At 43.0% G+C, this 17,149-nt stretch overlaps 1 protein-coding gene across 2 annotated transcripts in view; it reads left to right on the forward strand.

Moving 5' to 3' along the window:
• VWA3B (von Willebrand factor A domain containing 3B) overlaps nucleotides 1–17,149 on the forward strand; it is a 216,163-nt gene that overhangs the window by 190,660 nt on the left and 8,354 nt on the right. Inside the window, exons 20-23 of one of the 2 annotated variants that reach the window (XM_044263854.1) lie at nucleotides 2,514–2,625; nucleotides 10,266–10,390; nucleotides 11,882–12,019; nucleotides 14,173–14,273. In XM_044263854.1, the coding sequence (XP_044119789.1) occupies nucleotides 2,514–2,625; nucleotides 10,266–10,390; nucleotides 11,882–12,019; nucleotides 14,173–14,273 (476 nt within the window). The remainder of the gene's footprint in view (nucleotides 1–2,513; nucleotides 2,626–10,265; nucleotides 10,391–11,881; nucleotides 12,020–14,172; nucleotides 14,274–17,149) is intronic. The other variant, XM_044263855.1, reaches the window with a different exon arrangement.

A 17,149-nucleotide genomic window follows, 5' to 3' on the forward strand; every position in this document is an offset into this window, starting at 1 on the left:
AGAAACCCCAGAATTAATAAGTTAATAGGAAAAAAATTGTTAGGATTTTATGTATTTATTATTTGAGAGAGAGAGAGAGAATGAGAGAGAGAACATGAAGGGGGAAGGTCAGAAGGAGAAGCAGACTCCATGTGGACCAGGGAGCTCAATGTGGGGCTTGATCCTGGGATTCCAGAATCATGGCCTAAGGCAGTTGCTTAACCAACTGAGCCACCTAAGTGCCCGGTCAGGAAAGTTTTTTAAAAATGAAAAAAATCTAAGGTAAAATCTCCACAATTTCCATAATGTAGTGATTTGAAGAAAAAGAACTGATTTTCATACTGTAAAATTTATCTATTTCAATTCAGTAATTTTTAGTAAAACTGACAGAGCTGTCAGCCACCACCAAAATCCTACAAATTCTCTCTTTTTCCACATCATTTTGGCACTTTTAGTTTCACTCTCTTCGTTTCTACAAAAAACCCACAAAACAAAAAACGTGTTGAGATTTTGATATGAATTACATTGGAGCTATGGATCTGTTTGGGGAAAGTGGCTATATTAACAATATTAAGTTTTCTAATCATTAACGTGTTATGTCACTTGTTCTTTCTTCAGTTTTTTATAGTAGTGTTTTATAGTTTTCAGCGTGTAAGTCTTTCACTAATTTTGATAAATTTATTCCTAAATATTCTATTGTTTTTCATGCTGTTATAAATGAAATTCTTTTCTTAACTTTATTTTCAGATTGCTCATAGCTGGTCCATAGTTATACAACTGATTTTATTTTCCTGTATTTGTCTTGTATCATGACATCCTACTGAACTTGCTAATTAATTCTAGTAGTTGTTGGGTGGATTCCCTAGTTTTCCACATTAAAGATCATATCATTCATAAATAAAGACAGCTTTATTTATTCTTTTCCAATCTGGATGCCTTTTCTTGCCTGTTTGCACTGGCTGGAACCTCAAGTACAAAGTATAGGGTACCTTTCCTTGCTTCTGATCTTAAGGGGAAGTCATTCAGTCTTTCACCATTAAGGATCATGTTTGATGTAGGCTTTTCATAGATGGTTTTCACCAAATTGAGGAAGTTCCCTTCTATTCCTAGCTTGTTGAGAGCCTTTAAAGGATGTTGGAATTTGTCAAGTGCTCTTTCTCCATGCATGAAAATAATATGGTAAATTATCCTTTGTTCTAGTAATATGGTGTATCACATTGATTTGTGGATGTTAAATCAGCTTTGCATTCCTGGTATATTTGGTTGTTGTGTACAATCCTTCTGTATGTTGCTGGATTTATTTGCAGACCTGTTTTTGCATCTATATTCATGAGGAATATAGGTCTGTACTTTCCTTTTCTTGTATCTTTGGTTTGGTATGGGGTAATACTTGGCCTTTCCTTCTCTAATGTAAGTGCTCTCCCCAGTAATTTCTTGTTTCCTAGGGTTCATCTTCCAGCATTGGTCCTCACATTTATTAGGAATTAAAAATAATGACTGTTCTGGATGATGTATTGGAAGCTTTGGGATTTTAGAGGGAGTGGAGGGTAGTGGAGATTGGATCTTTCTATTTTGGTCAGCTCAACAAGCACAGAAAATAAGATTTTAGAGTTAGACTCTACAAATCACAGTGATGCTACCAGTTTCTTCATGTAGTGGACACAATGTGACATTCACTTCAAGCCTTGACTCATATGGTGCCATTTGGAAATTACAGAGTGGTCCTTTCCTTTGCTTTTTCTGAAATTGCCTGGGAATAAAGTCTTTCCAGAGAGATTACAACTGAGCTGGGTTTTGGACAGATTATTTGAATAGGAAGGACTTGGCTCATTTTAAAAAATCATTCTCCTCTATGTTCTTCAGATTGTATCATTTCTGTTGATTTGCTTTCAAGTTTCTTTCTTCTGTCTTGTGAGTTCTGCTATTAAGCCCTTCCAGATACTGTGTTTTTTACTTCTAAGACTTTCATTTTTTTTATATTTCCCTGCTGAAAATAACTACCTTGCCATTCATTTCAAGAGTATGCAACCACATGGACCATGGTTATAATTGCTGATTTAAAGTCTTTTTCTGATTATTCCAACATCTGGGTCACCTCAGTATTGTCACCTGTTGATCGCCTTTTAACTTGAGAATAAGTCATATTTGCTTGCTTTTTAAAAGTATGTTGTATTTTGGATTGTGTACTGGATATATTGAATATTATGTTTTAAGACCCTGGATCCTATTTAAATTCTCTGGAAAAGGGTCACCTTTTTTGTGTTTTAACAAAATTTAATTGAGTCTGGACCTCAAGTTCTTCTCACCTTTTATGGTCATTGGCTCCCATATAACAGTTCATATATCAGTTTTAATAGCCTATTCCTAATAATATAGAAAGTATTCAGAGTAATTATCAAAGTATATGGATGATCTGTAATTTTTGAAAGTCAGATTCTCAGTAGAGAATTCCCAAGTTACTCTGTATCTGTGATTTTTACTGTCTGTGTTGATTTTTTTTAATCAATTATTAATGTTTTATATTTTTTTTTTAGCAACAGAAACCTCAAGGAAATCCAACAAAGAAAACTAAATCAAAAAAATTGGATCCCCTCAAAGGCCAGAAAGTTATCGCAAGATGTGATGAAAATGGCTTTTACTTTCCAGGTAGATACTTTATTTTGTAAGATTCCTTTGTTAAATAATATGGTATCAGGGACCCAAGGCTCTCAAACTGTGCTTTCCCCAGAACACTGATATTTCATGAGCTGTATTAAGGCATTCCACTTCTAAAAGGAAATGATGATGGGGTTTCTACCTATGTTTCTGAGGGGTAATAGCCAGAAAATAAATTTAATCTTTCATTTGTTCAGTAAAACAATTTTACTATACGTCTGCTATTTTCTATGAATGTAATATTCCTAAAGTGCTGGTCTAGTGTAGACCAGCACATGAAAATTATTGTCTTTGTGGAACTTACATTCTAGTGAGGGAGACAGAGAAGCAAGCAAATACATACAATATGTAGTGTGTCAGATATAGTGTTGTAGAGAAAAATCAAGCTACAAAGGGAACTGAGAGTGTCAAGGTAAAGGCTGCAATTTTAAATACGGTGGCCAATGAAGAACTGCTTGGGAAGGTGATATGTGAATATGGAGGAGAAGCAAGCCATGAAATTACCTGGGGGAAGAGACTTCCTTGTTACTGTATTTTTTTAAAGATTCATTTATTTTGAGGGGCGCCTGGGTGGCTCAGTGGGTTAAGCCGCTGCCTTCGGCTCGGGTCATGATCTCAGGGTCCTGGGATCGAGCCCCACATCGGGCTCTCTGCTCAGCAGGGAGCCTGCTTCCTCCTCTCTCTCTCTTTGCTTGCCTCTCTGCCTTCTTGTGATCTCTCTCTGTCAAATAAATAAATAAATAAATAAAATCTTTAAAAAAAAAAAAGATTCATTTATTTTGAGAGAGAGGGAGAGAATGTGAGTCTGAGTGGGGAAGGGGGAGGAACAGGGGGCTGAGCAAGAGGGAGAGAAAGACTCCTCAAGCAGACTCCCCCCTGATCACAGAGCCTGATGTAGGACTTGATACGGGGCTTAGTCCCAGGACCCCAAGATCATGACCTGAGCCGAAATCAAGAGTCGGATGCTTAACCTGCTGAGCCACCCAGGCACCCCTTGGGGAAGAATTCTAAGCAGAAGGAACGGCAGTACAGAGTCCTGAGGCTGGAGTCCATATGGCATGTTGGTAAAAGAGGCCAGTGTGGCCAGATCCAAGAGCTTTTCCCAAAAGTTTTTGGGATATGTGATCCTGAAGGAACCTGCCAGGAGCAGTTCAAGTGAGAGCTTTGTGGACAGTGAAAATAATATGTATGTAGAGGTAGAGACAAACATTTTCTATCTGGAGAAATAAAACAGATTATGGCTGGAACCTAGAATGCAAAGAAACAGTAGAAAATAATAAAGGTCTTCAGGGAGGGAAGTATGGGGCCATTCATAAAAGGTCATGTTAAGAAGTTTGGACTTGGACCACCTGGGTGGCTTAGTTGGTTAAGCGACTGACTTTGGTTCAGGTCATGATCCCGGAGTCCCGGAGTCCCGGAGTCCTGGAGCCCCGGGACTGAGTCCTGCATTGGGCTCTCAGCAACATGGGGAGTCTGCTTCTCCCTCTGACCCTCTCCCCTCTCATGCTTTCTCTCACTCTCTCTCAAATCAATAAATAAAATCTTTAAGAAAAAAGAGTTTAGACTTTATTGAGGAGCCACATGGAAAGCAGAGAAAAACATAGTCATCCTTGAAGTCCACAGAAGCTCCCCCACCATGCTGTGTGAAGAGTGGACACAGAGTAGGTTGGAATGTCCCCCAGGTCCCTGTCTCGGGCCATATGGTAGATAGTGGTACGTGCAGGAGATGTTGGTATGCACAGGAAGATAATGATGTGTCTGGGGCGTGGGGGATTGTAGATACTCTGCGTATGTGTTAATATCTCAGAAATCTCTCCAGGCAGGTTTCCTCTTGAGACTCTAGACCCCTATTTCTAATTTCTTCCAGTTGCTGAAGTTGTCAGAAAAGCAATTAGAGATAAGGTCTAGAGTCTCAGGAGGAAATCTGTCTGGATAGAGAGATTTTTGAGACATCAACACATAAGTGTCATTGATATGGGAAGGGCCTGTAGGGAAGAGAGAGCCTTGAGGAAGATCCATGGGGCAGAAAGATGATACTGTAGAAACATAGCCAATTTTAGGTAGGCATTATCTGTCAAACACCAGTTAAAAGAATCATATTTTTTTTTATTAATTAAATTTCATTGAATCTTTTTAAGTGGGAAAAAAATACTTCAGCAGGAGTTTTGGTTCCAAGCAGGCATATGTGGAGAACTGACAGCAAGACATTTTCTTTGAAATTCAGTAGATGTGCTTTGGAGCTGACTAAATGAAAGTAATTAAATATGGGTGGGAGCATTCTAGATGAACTCATAGGCCAAGGCACAAAACTCTTCTTTGCAAGAGCAGGGCCCCAAAACCTCCTCTTTCTCGGGACCCATATTTGCTGGGTAGTGATTATGGGGGGGTGGGGGTGCTCTGCTTGATTTTTTTTTAATTGGAGCCCAGAGAGGGGTCTGAGGCTAATTTGGCAGTTGAATGGAAATGCAGGAAAAGACTGGCTTCCAGCTGGCTGCATTAGAGTTTGGGATTAGTTCACTGGCCAAGCTCCTGGAGAAAAGTAGAAAGGCTCAAACTTCTCCTCCACACACCATTCTCATGTGATAAGAAATGCCAAAACCTACTGCCGCCAGTCTGGGGAAGTTGAGGAAGGAGGTAACACCATGGCCACGTGCAATTCCTGAGATCATGTCACCAATCATTATTGCCCTATTCTGTATTATTTTGTTTTTCTTTAAATATGCAATTAGAGGCAGAGAGTACACGCCGCCAACAGTTGGGATCCGGCTGTTTGAGAATTTTTAGTTTGTGGCTGTATATTAAACTCAAATAAGTCTGTGTGAAGGAAATACACATTTGAATTTAGTCATATGATCAGTAATTTGGATTAGTGGCTAGTTAGCAAATACTGACTCAGACAAATTAAATAATCATGCTGTGTTCCTGGATGTACTTTGATTTTGTTTCCCTCTTCTCCCCTAAAGTCAGTGCATCTTTAATTGGGAATTTCAACCCAACTCATAAAAATAAGTCATAAAAGACTTATTTTTTTATAAAAAAATATTTCAAACTTATAGAAAAGTTGCAAGAATAATAGAACTTTTGTATATACTTTTTAACCCAGCTTTGTCAATGATTAACTTTTGTCATGTGTATTTTACCACATTTATCATTTTATTTTATTCTTCTTCTCTCTACTCAACTCCACACATACACATTTTCTGAACTATTTGAGATTAGGTAACATCATCATGCCCCTTTACTCCTTAATGCATCAGTCTATATGTCTCAAGAACACAAGGCTATTGTCTTAACATAATCATAATAAAGTAATAAAATCCAGGAAATTTAGTACTATTATACTATTTATTTGTATATTTCAGTTTTGTTAATTGTCTCAATAGGGTTTTATATTTTTTGTCTCTAGAATAGGTCAAGTCTGGAACCATGTTAACATTGAATTAACACATCTCCTTAGTCTTCTGTAATCTAGAATTATTTTCTAGCCTTTCCTTTCATTTCTTATGACACAGATATTATTTAAGAACAAGATCAATTACTTTATAGAATGTTCCTCAGTTAGCTTAAGCTCAGAGTGTGTATTCCTAGCCACTTTCCTACCTAAGTGATGGCATGATGTCATGTCCCTCTCAGGGCCTCCCATCCAGAGGCACATGATGTCCCTCAGCCCCTTTAGTGACACTGCTAGAGATCGCCTGATCACTATGCATTACTGTTTCCTCCCTTGTAAAAAAGAAGGCCAAACGGAGACTTGTGGAGAACCGCATGATATTTATCAGTGACACCTCTTTTGATAACTTTTGCTTGGGGCCTGCTAAATATTTCTAATGAAAAATATCTGGCTTTGAAATGTATCTCAGTAGTAGATGGCTTTGAAGGACTGTTTGATCAGAGTGTTCCTCGCTTCAGGCCGGGTCCACACTGGAGCAGAGCTAGCCCGGTTGTTGCTGTCATTGTTGGTGGTCAGGGCAGGGATTTCTGTATGGCTGACTCTTCCAGAGTCAGTGTGGAATATCTAATTAAGGAGTGACTGAGTTCAGAATGGAAGTGACAGGCCTAGTCTGACTCATCAGGATGCTGAAAGGCAGGGAGGAAGACACATTTCAAAACATTATTTTAAGTCATTAATGCAGGAACTGGCTCCTCCTTCCTCTTCTTCAGTGAAAAGAAGCATTTGCATCAGGAAATCCATGTTGATGAAAAGTCTGAGTTGCAAAATTTCTGCACTATGCCACAGAAACAGGTTACAATGGAAGAAAAAGGCAGGCAGGTGGCAGAGGCAGGGGAGGAGAAACTGAATATCTTTCTAGGTGTAATGTTTTAGGGTCAGAAAATCCCAAGTTTTTATTTACTTGAAGTCTGCCTTTTTCCTCTACCAGCCCTGTGACTGAATCCGCAAAGTTCTCTGAGTCTCAGTTTCTTTAAACTCCTGAATGAAAGGAAAACAATTAGAAACCCCATAAGCTTGTGGTGTAGATTAAATATGGTAATGTACAGTATTTTCTAAATTAGAAACTGTGAATTGCATGTGAAGAGTTGTTCTCTCATCCCATGAGACAGCTTCTCTTGAGAGATAGAAACAACTTCCGTCCTCTTCTGGGGGTCGAAGGAGGGGTTTGCAATTCAAAAACTTCAACAGCAGTTTAAAAACCTTAACAGAAATTCAGAAAGGCAAAAATTAGCCCAGGGGACTAGAAATGAAACCTCTGAGGCTGAAGGAAGGAGAGAATATGATGAGTAGATGTCCAAGATGACTGTCAGTGGAGTGGGGCAGGTGGAGGGGCTGCTTACGGTGGAGCAAAGCTAAAGCCTTTTTCAGGAGACAGAATTTAAGCGAGGCTGTGCATATCAGAAAGCTAGACTGGAGGTAAAAGAGAAATTCCTGTCTGGAGTGAAGACTGAGAACTATTCCCGCGTCTTTCACAAAATGAACGGACCTACCTGCTTGGAGTATTTCTGCGGTCTTTGACCACTGAGAATGGGCCCCATTTTGGCGGAGGGGCTCAACAGGGGTCCATTCCCTATTCTCCAGCTTGAATACAGGAGAGCCCTCTGGCGAAGGTGGGGGCCCAATCTGTACCCAAGGAAAGTTACTGGGATTGACAGGCCTCCACTGGGAAAAAGCTCAAGCCCCTGAATTTGTTCCCGGAGACATTTCAGAGCCAGGAGACACAGTCTCACCTCTCTGGGGGTGAGGACAAAGAGAAACTGCAGCATAAGGGAAAACAAAATTAGATGCTGGTTCCAAATCAGGACTTAGAAACTCCCTAATTAGATGGAGAAGGAGCAAATGCAGAGGCTGAGCCATAATTCAACAGGCCGACTCATGGTCCTCAGCCAGCCAGTGAGGCTGTCCACACAGCGCAGCTGGTTCTAACGTCAGCCTGGGAGACACTGTACTAATTTCTGCAGGTGCACAAAGGCTCGTTTCTGTAGAGCTTGTATGAAGAGGAAAACAATGGAAGGACCTAAAAAGAGGTGTTGTAACATACCAAAAAGTCTAGATCTAATCATGTGGGGCAGGGGTGGGCAGGGTTTTTCTGTGAAAGACACACAGTAAGTGGTTTAGACTTTGTGGCCATCCAGTCTCCGTCACCACTACTCCACTTAGGCAAACGACAGAAACCCTGTCTCGTAGGTTTATGAGTATCCTCTGCTAAGTCCCAGAGGCTGAGAATTTGAGGAGGATCATACCGACCAGTGTGGCCATCATGGCAGCCCAGGCCCTTCACTGTGAATCCTGGGAGGGGGTGTGGGGCTCGCCAGTGTATGGGATGTGAGCATTCTCCTCAGTTAGGAGTGGTTCTTCATTGCTTTCCTAATAGGAGGTCTTTCTAAAAAGCAGTGTTTGTTTTTCTAATTAAAAGGATAAAGTCAGTTTATGGCAGGAAATGTGTGAATAATGTATAAAGAACATTTCAAAAACCAAACTGAACATTTTAATCCAATGAGAAAACACACACCAGTGGAATTGGTTTTTGTTTGTTGGATGTATGTGTGTGTTTTAAAAAAAAAAAATTGTTATTTCTTTGGCCATTTGAAACAAGAGACATGAACTCAAGATGAAAAACTCCAGCCATTTCTTTGCCACATCAAAGGCCATGGGACTTGGCCAAGGTAAGCGTGTGAACTGGGGTAGCGGTGCCAGGCCCTGGTGTCTTGGGAGCCCCGAGGGGACACATACATTTTTTTCTCTTGGAGTAGGAGTCTCACTGCAGCTTTACTTGCCTGGGGAAGTGTCCCTATCAAAACTTCCCTTAATATCCCTTAATGATGGGAAAATATATCTCAACTAGGATAAGTGACAAAACATGTACACCTTAAAACAGGCGTTTTTGTTTTTGTTTTTGTTTTCTATTATAACCATCCCTTTGAGTATAGCTAAAAGACAAGGAAACTTTTTGCATCTTTTTCCTTTGTTCCTTTTTTGGTAGTGCATTTTAGGGAAGCCAGGGGAAGTGTTCAGCCTAGTTAGCTTTTCATTTATCTGATATTAGATGAAAAGTTGATGATGGGAGTTCCTATTTTCTTTTACTTTCACAATTTAACAGTCTGATTTTCTATATGTGAGGAGTATAGAAGGAAATATGCCTAATGTAAGTACATAAGGAAATTAGATGATACGAAGTGATGAAGTTCTAGAACCTTGGTGAGGTTCGGTGGGCTGAGGTCCGGAGCCGATGACCAAGAAAGAATTCTTGAGACATCTTTGGTGCAAAATGGTGGTTTATTAGAGCACGGGGACAGGACCCGTGGGCAGGCAGAGATGCTGCTGCCCCGGGTTGTGAGGGTAGGCGTGTTATATACCTTGTGGTTGGGGGGAGGTGGTGAAGGGATGGGAGATTTCGACAGAGCTCTCACGTGCTAAGGTGGGCCTACAAGGTGCCGGGGGGAGTCCTTGCCCTTATGGCTTGATCAATGTCGTTTTTAGGTCAGGCATTAACATTAAGATAGTTGGGAGATTCTTAGTGGGGCATTATGACCCTGCTGTCATTCACATTCCCTTCTACCTCAGTCTCCTCCAGTTTATGGTGGGGAGGGGGACATTAGGGCTTCAGGAAATGAGAGTTATTTGCCTCTGGAAATTTGTGCTATTGATAAGGTAACCTCCCTGTTTAGATCTCTAGGATACCTGTAGAGCAAGGGAGATTCCTGTTCTGCAGGATTGCGATCCCTGCAAGTTAACTATTTATCGTTTTATGGCAGTCAGGGGTGCCTGAGGAATGCTACACATATGGAGGGGAGCAGGTGAAGAGGGGTGCAAGGCGCCAGCTTCTACTCTGTCCTCAGCCAGCTCCTGCTCCCTCATCACGAAGTACCCAGGAAGAGGATATTTGTTTCTAGGAATGATGTTCTTATCAGGATGGCTGCTGCTGATTATGGACAGACAAGCTTCTGCACATTCTCTGGACTTCCGAGCTCAGCGGTGTCTAGACCAGGGCTGTGCACTTCACCACGTTGAGTCGGTCAACCCCAGTATGCAACGTACAGTATCCGCTGTTACCTCCTGGAGACATCAGAGGGGCATGCTGATTTAAACAGGCCAAGTGTTATAAATTAGCCAACAAGATGGCATAAGAGATTAGGCATTATTTGTCTTCATATTATATTTTAAATTTGATTCCTTTCAGGGGTTGTGAAGAAGTGTGTGAGCCCCACCCATGCACTGGTGGATTTCCGGTACGGAGACACCAAGGTTGTGCCCACCTCGTTCATCACACCTATCGGGGGCGCCATGCCCTGCCCACTGCTCCAGGTACCTGCTACAGCCAGCTTTTCTGGGGCCCCTTTCCACCATCCCCACGGTTGCAGATAACAGGATGGCGAGGCCACTGGTGGGCCTTTATTGAACACCTAGTTGGGGTCCTCCAGGGAGCTTGTGTTTGTTCAGGAAAAGCAGTGACCCCTTGCCCGGCAACTTTTTTGCTCCACCTTGATCTGCTAACACCTTGTTCCAGGGGCGCCTGACTGCATAGACTTCCTTGTATTAGCCCCTGTGGCCTTTGTCGCTTTACAGACAGTGATGGTCAGGGAAGAGAGCTTCTGTAACTGCTAACACCCTGGAAACTTAAACTGTGCAAGATTGTATTAAAACCCAGGTAAATGACAAGGGCAGAGGTGGAGCTTTCCTTCATGTTGTAGTTAGTTATTGCCAGACCTTGATGCCACAATGCAGTTACACCTGAACATGCATTCCTTGGGTGACTGGCCTGCTGTGTTCTCATCTGCATATAAATCCATATAAGCTGGGCTGCATGGGGGCCCATCATTCCCAGCCCCAGGCCAAAGGGGAGACAGAAGGCCTCCCAGAGGGGTGCCTGGGTGGCTCAGTTGGTGAAGCATCTGCCTTCAGCTGAGGTCATGATCTCAGGGTCCTGGGATTGAGCCCACATCGGGCCCCACAAGAAGTCTCCTTTCCCTCTCCAGCTCCCCCTGCTCGTGTTCTCTCTCTCTCTCTCTCTCTCTCTTTCTGTCTCTGTCAAATAAATAAATAAATAAATATCTAAAGAAAGAAAGAAAGGGGGAAAAAAACAAAACCAAAAGCGAGCCTCCCAGAGGTCCAGCATTGGCGTTTCTTAGCGGGAGCCAGGAGGAAAAGCACCCCATGAACACTCAGAGAATTACACGAGGTTGTCTGTCAGCACCTCCCTGGCCAGACCCAGAGCCCCCATCGGTCCACTTTTCCCCTAACCGTTGGTCTTGTCCATCTGACATGTGCCCAGCAATCTCTGTATGCCCCTTCACGAGATTTTCTTCCTGCTAGAACTTGTCTCTTTGTAACTTTTGCCTGTGGATTTCAAGTGTGTGCTTTGGAACAACATTAAGCAAACCTGCTGCTTTCCATTGTCTGGGTGACAGCCCTTCAGATCTATGAGGACACTCTTCCTCTCTCTTCCTGGTCTTTATGTGAAATAGGTTCGTTCAACCAGTTTTTGTAGGCTATGTTTTCCAGACCTCTTGCCAGCCTGCTGGCTACCCCTAACCCCGGGATCCTTGTCAAGTGAAGAAAGAGTTCCTGGGAAAACTGGGGCTCCCCTAAATCTATTGTAGAGTTCCAGGTGTGGCCCAGTGAACCTGGGGAATTTTGAAACTATTGACTCTTTCCTAGCTGAGAAAAAATGTGTATTTGAAATATAGCATTTGTTCTTGCTAATTACCTTGGAGTGTTTTTAAACAGGCTTATGTTGACATTGCTTATAAGATCCATAAGCAAAATATTTTCTATGATGTATGTTCTCTTCTACAGGTTGGAGATTATGTCTTTGCCAAAATTGTGATACCCAACGGATTTGACTTCTATGTCCCTGCCATTGTCATAGCACTTCCAAATCAGGATGTGGCTGATGATAAATTCTACACAGTTTTGAAGTGCAACAACCGGAGAGTAAGTAGACTTTCCTTGAGGAAAGGACTTTCTCACTAGGTGGAAAGTGGCTTCCCGCCCTTCTGGGCAGTGCCTCGCTCTTTGCTAACACCGTCAGAGGTCCTGAAGGAATGACTTGCCTTGCCGCACCTGTTCCCACTCCTTGTGGTTTGGATTCTGGCCACTCTGCAACACAAAATCTACCCTCACTGAGGCTGCCATGGCCTCCTAACTCCTTCATTGAATGGCCTTTTTGGCTCTCCTCCCACGTTTGACCACTGGGGAGGCTCACTCCAGTTCTTTACTATCCTCCCCAGCTTCTCACAGCCCCTTGCTCTCTCCGGTCCTTGCCTGCTGCTTCTCAGCCTGCTCTATTCCCCTCCCTGGCCTCCCTATGAATTTCCCTAAATGCTTTAGAAAGCCTCTTTATCAGTTTACAGATCTGCTGATGTCACTTGTCTGCCTGATGTCCCCTCCCCCCACCCCCCCCCCCCCGCAACACACACATGTGCACATGCCTGCACTTCTCATTACCCTCAAGGAAAAGCCCAGCCTGGACCCGGCATGGCCCCAGCTCCCTGGAAGGCTCACTGCTTCCTGAATACAGTGGGCTTCTTTAAGCCCCTAGTCTTTCCGTCTTCCTGGACCACCCTCCCAACTTCTTTCCACAGAAACTCCTGTCACGGGGAAGACTCTGCCCACTGTCATGTCTTGCTGAGGCCCTAAGGGTTCCTCTGCACACACTACTTTCCCCTTCCGACACTGGCTTCCTCACCAATGCCCAGTTCCCTAAAGGCAGGAACTGTGGCCTATTCATCTTTGTAGCCCCAGCACAGGCCTCTGATGAAGAGAAGGTTCTCAAAATTGCTTTTTAAATTACTTAATTGAATGACCTTTCTAATGGAAATGACATTGTCTTGATGGACTATTTAATATGCCTAGAAAATAGACTAGCAAGCAAAGAGCAAGAAGTAAAATACTAGTGGCTAATTTTCTTAAGTACTTATTCTGTGCCACAGGTACTAATCTCAGGACTTTATATGTAAAGAACAATTGAATGCTCAAAACACTGTGAGCAGGTACTGTTATTATTTCTGTTTTCAGATAAAGAAACTGAAGCAGAAGGGTTAAGTCTCACACAGCGTAAATGGGACAATGGGCATTTGAACCCAGCCAGTCTGGCTCCATAGCCTACACTCCGAATCTCTGTGTATTCTGTATACTCTGTATCTCTGTATACTGCCTAGTATACAGAGTAAAAATGTCCAGTCAGTTCTTGACTATAGCATGAAGTATATCCATCAGGAGAGTGGTCATGGTAAATGAATTTTAGAATTAAAGGAAAAGAATAAATCCCATCAGAGCCAGTGGTCCAAGAAGTAGTTTCCAATCTGACAGAATAAGGAGAAATGGGTATGTTCTCACCAACCCGGGGGCGGGGGAGGGGAACAAAACAAAACCTTAAGAGAAGCTATTTGGATGACAGTAAAAAGCAGTCTAGAGGGCAGTGGGTGGGAAGATTTTCTGACATAAGGCACCAGTCCGGGATATCTACTAGGCAAGAGAGGAGAAAGCAAATCAAGGGTCATTGGAAGAGATGTCCCTAGGCACACCCCAGGGTGTGGGGAGAGATGAAGCAGTTGTCCTAGGATCCCTAAGAAAGAGTCTTAAAGCCCAGGAGGGACCTGGAATTTACCCACAGGGCAGTTAGGCTCTGGAGACAAGAGCTGGGTGGTCAGTGGGGAGACACTGAAGACAGTTCTAGTAGAGATTCACAGCGCTGAAGGTGACATATTTGGCAAGGGGGGGTGGCTAAAGTTTCTAAGTCTAGGAAAGAGATGGCCAAGGCTGAAGTAAAGGTAGATAGGAGGGAGGTCTGGAGGGATATGTAGGTGTGCGTGTGCGTGTGCATGTGCCTGGGCACCTGCATCTTATGTGGATGGCCTTGCATGTGATCCAGGATATGGAGAAATGACCAGGAGGACTCATCGATGACTTTTACTCAGTGTATAATTATCCAACCAGACTCTGCCGTTTGACTGCCATCTAAAGTGTTATCCTGAATAAGATAATGGCTAGCAGCTATTATAGTGGATTGAGCTGAAATAAAGTTAACATCTAAATTGTGGGCATTTCTGATTTAAGTTGCATGAACCCTTTTGGTATTATTACAGGAATTTTGCCCTCGGAGTGCACTTATTAAGATCAGTCAAAACAAGTATGCTCTCTCTTGCTCTCATATAAAATCACCCCCAATTCAGGAGGATCCAAAAGTGTAAGTAGACCCAAGTTTTCATACTCCCTGAACTTTATATCTTTGCACCATTAATCTGTTTCTGAGTTGGGATTCATGAAAAATAATTGGGGAGAAAAGCAGAAGTGGAGGGCCTCCTGCTTAAAAGGTAGTTCTATGATTATTATTCCTTCCACATCACACCACTTACTTGCTGGTTATTTGTCTCTCTGGTTCAAATCTCAAATGCAACATTGTTTTACTGACTCTTCAGAAAAACATTCAGTCCTGTCATGAACTTGAAGGAATTATTCCCCTTTTATTAGTAAGGGTTCAGGGACTTCTAATAAAGTCTTGCCATAAAGCAAAAGTTAGATTAAGTTGTGGTTGGGACCAATCAACCCTCTGCTTCTTCCCTTGCTGGGGAATGAGAATGAGGTGTTGGCCCTGGCTTGCCTGTGCCCAGGTGAGCATGAATGGGTACATGGGTGGCGGTTTCTATGGGCTACAGTGGGTTGAATACATTTCCATCTGAGGAAGTAAGATTGCTAAAAGCTGGAATGGTGGATTAAAGTAAAGTCAGAAGAAGCTGAGGCCTAGAAAGCAGGCAAAAACTGAAGTCCATGGGGCTGATGAGGGACATCACAGCTAGAGTCAGAGCTATGACCTGGGAGTGAAGGTTGATTTTCAGCAAGGGTTAGGGAAAGGTTTCCTAGAAATACCCTCCAACTTCACTTGGAGTTTGTAGGTTGTCTTGAGTGCCAACCTTCATTCACCTGATGGCACCTTGCACTTCATAAATAGAAACCATCAGACATTCTCTCCTCCACTTCTTTTCCCTGACTATAGTCTTGTGGAAACCTCCTTACCCCTGATATCAAGGTACCTTCTCTCATCCAAGGCTGACCTGCTCACCAGGCTCCAGAGCCTGTCCCCACTACCCAGTTCTTGCTCCATCAATTACACTGGATTCTCTCCTATCTCCCTAGCTCCTCTCCTGATTTCTTTGCCCAGTGAAAACCCAAATTTACCCCCCCACACACATGCACACACACATGCACACACACACCCCAGTCCTAAATCCATAGAGCTCCCTTGGTTCAGCAGTGTGATCTGGCATCCTCCCTCCATTCACAGCCACACTGTATGTGGGCAGTCTCATAGACGGTTGTCTTCCCTTTCTTGACTTCTCTTCCCTCCCTGAGGAGCCTAGGGTATTGACTTCGCGCCTTACCCCTGGGTGAAGCTGTTCCACAGGGTCCACTAGGGACCTCTCACACGCTCACACTGTCTGAGGTCTATTTGACTATCTCAGCCACCCCTCCTCCTTCTCTTGAGACCTGTCATGGATCCTCCTCCCTCTGGATTTCCTCCTGCCTGATTTCAACTATATCCCTTACTTCTTTAAATCCATTTACACTAAGGATCTCATACCTCCCTCTCTACTCCAGGCCATTCCTGTACTCTGGCATCAGAATTGTAGTGTCTCAGAGTGGGACCTAGGATGAACTTTGCTAATAAAATCTCCCCCCCGGTTTGTAATGTGCAGACTTGGCTGGTCTATGGTGGAAAGAGCCTTGGAAGCTAAGCCCTGATTTCCTATCCCAGCCCACCCTCACTTAGTTTGTACCCTTGGGCAGGTAGCTTATCATCTAGGAGCTTGTTTGCTCGCAGTGAGATTAGGGTGGTGTAAGGATTGGAGATGGTCATTGTGTGTTTGGGGGAAAGCAGATGCTCAGTCCATGGTGGGAATCCTGTTATTTTCTGCCATCCACCTGAGTGTACAGAATCTCAAATTTAGCACATCTAATACTAAAATTATAGATCCCCACAGACCTACTCCCATCTCCACCCTCCCTGACTCAGTTCTCTCTGCCCCTCGCCAGTCACAGAGTTGTCCATGCAGAAATTTGGTCATCATCTTTGGTTTCTTCTTGCCTTTTACCCACCACACCCCACGGGTCTTCCAAGTTATAGTGATCCTAACATGCAAATATTTCTGAGCTCTGCTGGACCTTGCTCCCTTTGGTCAGGCATCTCCTGCCAACAGTCCCAGCCCTCTTCCAGACAGAGGGGCTGAGCAGAGGAATCTTTCTCACATGCAAATCTGCTCCAACCCCTTCCCTACTTAAAAAACTCTTCGATCGCCATCCCTTGCCCCTTCTTATTCTAGTTTAGCCTCTTGTGGGTCTGACCCAGGCCTGCCCTGCTAGCCATCCCCCAACCAACCTCTCATAAGCCCTCTGCACACTAACCATACTAAACTACTTGTAGCTTTTCCTCATGCCATACTTTTCAAGGCTCTGTGCTGTATTTGTCTCCCTTGAATGTTATCCTTTGCCCTTGGCAACCAGGGAATGCTAACATTGAGCTCAAACGTCACTATCACTATGTCATGTTCCAGGACTCCAGCCATTATGTGCACCGAGGTGATTTCACTGCCTCCTGTAGAGGTTTTCATTACAGAAATTTTCTTTTGTGTAGGGCCATGTACTTTTTTAGTTTCTCATTGCCGTTAGGCATGTGTCCTTGAAAGCAGGTGCCAGGTTCTGTCCACTTCTAAATCATTGTCAAGGCCCAGCTCATAGGATGTGCCCAATGACTGTTTGAAGAATGAGCCAGTGAACACATAAATACTCGTGGAGGCCCAGCATTGTTCCTTAAGAAGTGCATGGTTTCACAGAGAATCTTTCCTTAGGTATTATGATCAAAAATATACAATCCCATCTTTCATTCTCTTCTAGATGAGTGTAATGTTCATTTAAAATTTATAGCACATTTTTTGTTAATCTCAAAAGCCTACTCAAAATGATATCCAAATTACAGTACATTTTAAAGGAATGTGAATAGATGAAAGTCTAGGTATGGGCCATTTTCACTAAATCCAACATTATCAATCCTATTTTAGAATAAAAATT

Source organism: Neovison vison, chromosome 8 (assembly GCF_020171115.1).
Source record: "Neovison vison isolate M4711 chromosome 8, ASM_NN_V1, whole genome shotgun sequence".
Lineage (NCBI taxonomy): Eukaryota > Metazoa > Chordata > Mammalia > Carnivora > Mustelidae > Neogale > Neogale vison.